This window comes from Portunus trituberculatus, chromosome 3 (assembly GCF_017591435.1).
Source record: "Portunus trituberculatus isolate SZX2019 chromosome 3, ASM1759143v1, whole genome shotgun sequence".
NCBI classification, from domain to species: domain Eukaryota; kingdom Metazoa; phylum Arthropoda; class Malacostraca; order Decapoda; family Portunidae; genus Portunus; species Portunus trituberculatus.
The window spans coordinates 9,550,255-9,555,254 of NC_059257.1; the positions used below are offsets into that span (position 1 = coordinate 9,550,255).

At 51.5% G+C, this 5,000-nt stretch overlaps 1 protein-coding gene across 2 annotated transcripts in view; it reads right to left on the minus strand.

Moving 5' to 3' along the window:
* LOC123508516 overlaps positions 1 to 5,000 on the minus strand; it is a 201,799-nt gene that overhangs the window by 13,606 nt on the left and 183,193 nt on the right. For both annotated transcript variants that reach the window (XR_006675954.1, XM_045262254.1), the window contains exon 2: positions 1 to 1,512. This exon is cut by the window's left edge. Coding sequence is in view for 1 of the 2 variants with exons in the window: in XM_045262254.1 (XP_045118189.1) it covers positions 1 to 403 (403 nt within the window). In the remaining variant the exon portion in view is untranslated. The remainder of the gene's footprint in view (positions 1,513 to 5,000) is intronic.

A 5,000-nucleotide genomic window follows, 5' to 3' on the forward strand; every position in this document is an offset into this window, starting at 1 on the left:
TGACGGTGTAGCCGTTTGGCGGCGTGATGACCACCGTTTTGTTCTTCACGTGCAGGGCCAGGCTAGTCCAGTTGTGGGGCGGCACCTGGGAGCGCTCGAGGTAGTGGTACTGTATCAGTTTGTTGGTCACGCAATCCTTGTCATACAACATGACCTGCACCTTGATCCCTACTTCCTTCAGGCGCACGCAAGCTACGGGCGCCGCCTGGCCATCCAGCAGGGTGAAGTTAAGCTGCCAGCCACTCACTCCGGGACGCAGCGTCAGGTTGGTGGGCAGCGGGTACACCGCAGGCTCCAGGCTAAGGTCCAGCACCTCACACTGCCCCTTGCCGGACACTGCCGCCGCCACAGCCGCCAGACACACCCACAGCAACCACACCCACCGCCACAGAAACTCGCGCATCGCGTCGGTGCGCCACAAGGTACTGCTGCTGCCTATGTGGCTACTGGTGGTGGTGGTGGTGGTGGTGGTGTTGCTGTTGTCTTATCTTGATTTAGAGGCTAAAGATTGTGAGTGTGACAAGTGGTGATAAATCGGCAAGGCTTGTCCACCAACTTGACTCCCTGACGCGCTGCTTGTGACCCTTCCCTGCTTGTGTGTGTGTGTGTGTGTGTGTGTGTGTGTGTGTGTGTGTGTGTGTGTGTGTGTGCCAGCCAGCTCATTCAAGTGCAGTGGTCCTCCCTCCCCCCAACACACAAGGGCACACTGGGGAGGTGGGCGGCCTACGCTTATACTCTCTCCAGCAGGGCCTCCGCCTCGAGCTGCCCGCAGTAAGCCAGCACCAGCACGCCCACACTCACCACCACACTCACGCCTACAAGGACGCTGATGGCCATCACCATTGATTGGGTGGTGGTGGTGGTGGTGGTGGTGGTGGTGGTGGTGGTGGTGGTGGCGTCGGCTTTGGCGGCGGCTTTTGCGGCGGCTTTGGCGGCGGCGGCGGCGGGAGGGCCGAGTATCCACACAGGGCCGATTTCATTCTGAGCGTAGCGGGCAGGTGGTGGTGGTGGTGGTGGTGGTAGGTGAGGAGGAGCCGTGCCTCGCGGGTCACGTTGGTCACTGTGACGAACACATTGTGGTCCCGCGGTACCACGGCCACGTGCACCCACGTGCCCTGACTCACTGTAGAGTCGCTGTGCACGTCACTGTCGCACGTGGCGCCGCGCAGCGTGACGTTGTGGTGGTCCTGCAGCCACACGTCCAGCAGGCCGCGGCCGTGACCCTGGCGATCGTACAGCTGAGCCGTCATGCCGACCCACGCCTCGCTGGGCAGGCTGAGCAGCACAGGCAGCGCCAGAGTGACCTCGACCGTGGTGGTGTTGCAGGGCGGGGCGGGGCACTGCACGGCCTCCACGGGCCTCCCTGCTTCTGGTGGGGCGCCACACACACCCCGCAGCATGCCAGTGAACCCCTCGTCTGCTGCCGCGGGGCGTAGCAGCACCACCACCAACAGTGCGGTGCGCGGCAGGGCCATAGCGGAGACACTGGTGCCAGGGGAGCCACGCAGGGACCTGTGCAAAACACCAGGAAGCAACCGATAACACAGGGTTTGTTCCCACTCCCTCACTCACTCCTCTCCCTCTCTCTCTCTCTCTCTCTCTCTCTCTCTCTCTCTCTCTCTCTCTCTCTCTCTCTCTCTCTCTCTCTCTCTCTCTCTCTCCTTCTTTCCTTCCCTTCCCTTCCCTCCCAATCATTTCTTTCCATTTCTAGGAACTGTCCTATCGTCCTTTTATCAACAGAGAGAGAGAGAGAGAGAGAGAGAGAGAGAGAGAGAGAGAGAGAGAGAGAGAGAGAGAGAGAGGCCGCCATGCGTGCTTTGGGATCCGAGGGGTCTCCAAGCGCACGGGTTCGAATCCTGTCCACGGTCCGAGTGCAGGTTGGCTTCCTAACTCGGGGCAACGGTTTCCTAGCGGGTGGGCTTTGAGACAGGAGGTGCCCCAAGAAGTAGCCCCTTTAGCCCAGAAATTCCCGTGAAAAAAACCCACATGGTATAGATAAGAAAAATAAAGAGAGAGAGAGAGAGAGAGAGAGAGAGAGAGAGAGAGAGATTAACTTATTCCTCGTCTTACTGGCGTCATGTTATCTCACATTATCTCACGGAAGAGGAGGAGGAGGAGGAGGAGGAGGAGGAGGAGGAGGAGGAGGAGGAGGAGGAGGAAGAGGAGAAGTGAATATGAAGGTCTTACCAAACAACACCTTATCCTTCTCTCTCTCTCTCTCTCTCTCTCTCTCTCTCTCTCTCTCTCTCTCTCTCTCTCTGCAAGTGTCGAAAAACTTGACTAATTTCCAAAGTTCTCCCCACGCCAGCATTGAGGGAGAGGGGAGGGAGAGTGGGAGAGGTGAGAGGGATATCCACCCTCTCGGGACTCTACCTCTCCCCCCCTCTCACTTTCACAGGCTAATGAAAAAATGGAGCATCGCAGCTAAATAAACAGTGAGAGGGAGAGGGAGGGGGCGAGGGAGAGGGAGAGGGAGGGAGAGTGGGGAGGGAGAGGAAAGAAAACTATAGGTCGTTTTCTATCAGTAAATTCCTCCTCCTCCTCCTCCTCCTCCTCCTCCTCCTCCTCCTCCTCCTCCTCCTCCTCCTCCTCCAGGCATATGCATTTGCCATATTACTGAAATTATGTTGGGTAGTAGTATTAATAGTAGTAGTAGTAGTAGTGGAAGTAGTAGTAATGGTAGTAGTAGTAGTAGTAGTAGTGGTGGTGGAAATAGTAGTAATAATAGTAGTAGTAGTAGCAGTAGTAGTGGAGGTAGTAGTAGTAGTATAGTAGTAGTAGTAGTAGTAGTAGTAGTAGTAGTAGTGGTGGTAGTAGCAGTAGTGGTGGTGTGGTAATAGCAGCAGTGTAGTGGAGTAGTAGTGCAGTAGTGGTGGTAGTAGTAGCAGTAGTAGTAGTGGTGAAGTAGTAGTAGTGGTAGTAGTAGTAGTATTAGTATTAGTATTAGTAGTAGTAGTAGTAGTAGTAGTAGTAGTAGTAGTAGTAGTAGTAGTAGTAGTAGTAGTGGTAGTGGTAGTAGTAGCAGTGTAGTAGTAGTTGTTCTCGTTACAGTAGTAATGAATAACTAAAGGAAAATATGAAGAAAATAAAGAAAACGAAGAAAAGAAAAGAGGAGGAAGAGGAAGAGGAGGAGAGGAAGAGGAAGAGGAAGAGGAAGAGAAAGAAGTATTTTCTCCCTTGGATACAGGAGTTCGGTGGCCTCTCTCTCTCTCTCTCTCTCTCTCTCTCTCTCTCTCTCTCTCTCTCTCTCTCTCTCTCTCTCTCTCTCTCTCTCTCTCTCTCTCTCCTGCACCTCATCCATCAATCCTTTGAGACTTACCTAATATGGAGTGTCGTAGGAGGAGGAGGAGGAGGAGGAGGAGGAGGAGGAGGAGGAGGAGGAGGAGGAGGAGGAGGAGGAGGAGGAGGAAGAAGAAGAAGAAGAAGAAGAAGAAGAAGAAGAAGAAGAAGAAGAAGAAGAAGAAGAAGAAGAAGAAGAAGAAGGAGGAGGATTATTCTCTTCTTCTTCTCATTCTCTTTCTCTCTCTCTCTCTCTCTCTCTCTCTCTCTCTCTCTCTCTCTCTCTCTCTCTCTCTCTCTCTCTCTCTCTCTCTCTCTCTCTCTCTCTCTCTCTCTCTCTCTCTCTCTCTCTCTCTCTCTCTCTCTCTCTCTCTCTCTCTCTCTCTCTCTTCTTTCCTCCCACAATGCATCTCCCACTATCGTGTCCTCTCCTCCCTCTCCCTTCCACTCCCTTGGGGAATAACGAGAGAGAGAGAGAGAGAGAGAGAGAGAGAGAGAGAGAGAGAGAGATTTTCTGTTAAACTCTTGGAATGATTTTGCTTCTCCGATCCAGCAATCAGAAGGAGGAGGAGGAGGAGGAGGAGGAGGAGGAGGAGGAGGAGGAGGAGGAGGAGGAGGAGGGAGGAGGAGGAGGAGGAGGAGGATAAGTCTTTGTATCTCTCATCTCCCAGTTTGCTCATTTTGGTGTTCTAATATTCTCCTTCTCCTCCTCCTCCTCCTCCTCCTCCTCCTCCTCCTCCTCCTCCTTTTCCAAAACAAAGCATTCTTCTAACTTTCTTCCTCTTCTTCTGTTCTTTCAGTATTTTAAGTCTCATGGGACGTGTGTGTGTGTGTGTGTGTGTGTGTGTGTGTGTGTGTGTGTGTGTGTGTGTGTGTGTGTGTGTGTGTGTGTGTGTGTGTGTGTGTGTGTGTGTGTGTGTTGGTCTTTCCTCTTATTCATTTGTTTTATTTATTATTCTTTTTATTTATATGTCTGTCTGTCTGTCTGTGTGTCTGTCTGTCTGTTTGTATGTCTGTATGTATGTATGTTTGTCTATTTATCTATTAGCATATTATACAAAGGCAAATCACAGGAGGAGGAGAAGAAGGAGGAGGAGGAGGAAAAGGAGGAGGAGGAGAAGAATAAGAAGAAAAATTACCAAAGGAAGAATATAAGAAGAAGAACAGGTGAAGGAAGGAAGAGGAAGAGGAAGAAGAGGAGGAGGAGGAGGAAGAGGAGGAAGAAGAAGAAGAAGAAGAAGAAGAAGAAGAGGAAAAATATAAAGAACTATGATGTGGAAACGAAGACTAATGAAACGTGAGAGAGAGAGAGAGAGAGAGAGAGAGAGAGAGAGAGAGAGAGAGAGAGAGAGAGAGAGAGAGAGAGAGAGAGAGAGAGAGAGAGAGAGAGAGAGAGAGAGAGAGAGAGAGAGAGAGAGAGAGAAAATGGAGAGATTTGGGAGAAAGGGAGGAAAGTTTAGCTATGAAGGAGGCAATATGGGAGAGAGGACAAGGGAGAGAGAAGGAGAGAAAAGGTTCTAACGTATGGCAGGGAGAGAGAGAGAGAGAGAGAGAGAGAGAGAGAGAGAGAGAGAGAGAGAGAGAGAGAGAGAGAGAGAGAGAGAGAGAGAGAGAGAGAGAGAGAGAGAGAGAGAGAGAGAGAGAGAGAGATTGGTGTCATTTAAACAATATAAACATTCAATACTCTCCAATTACCACCACCTCCTCCATCCCCATCTCCT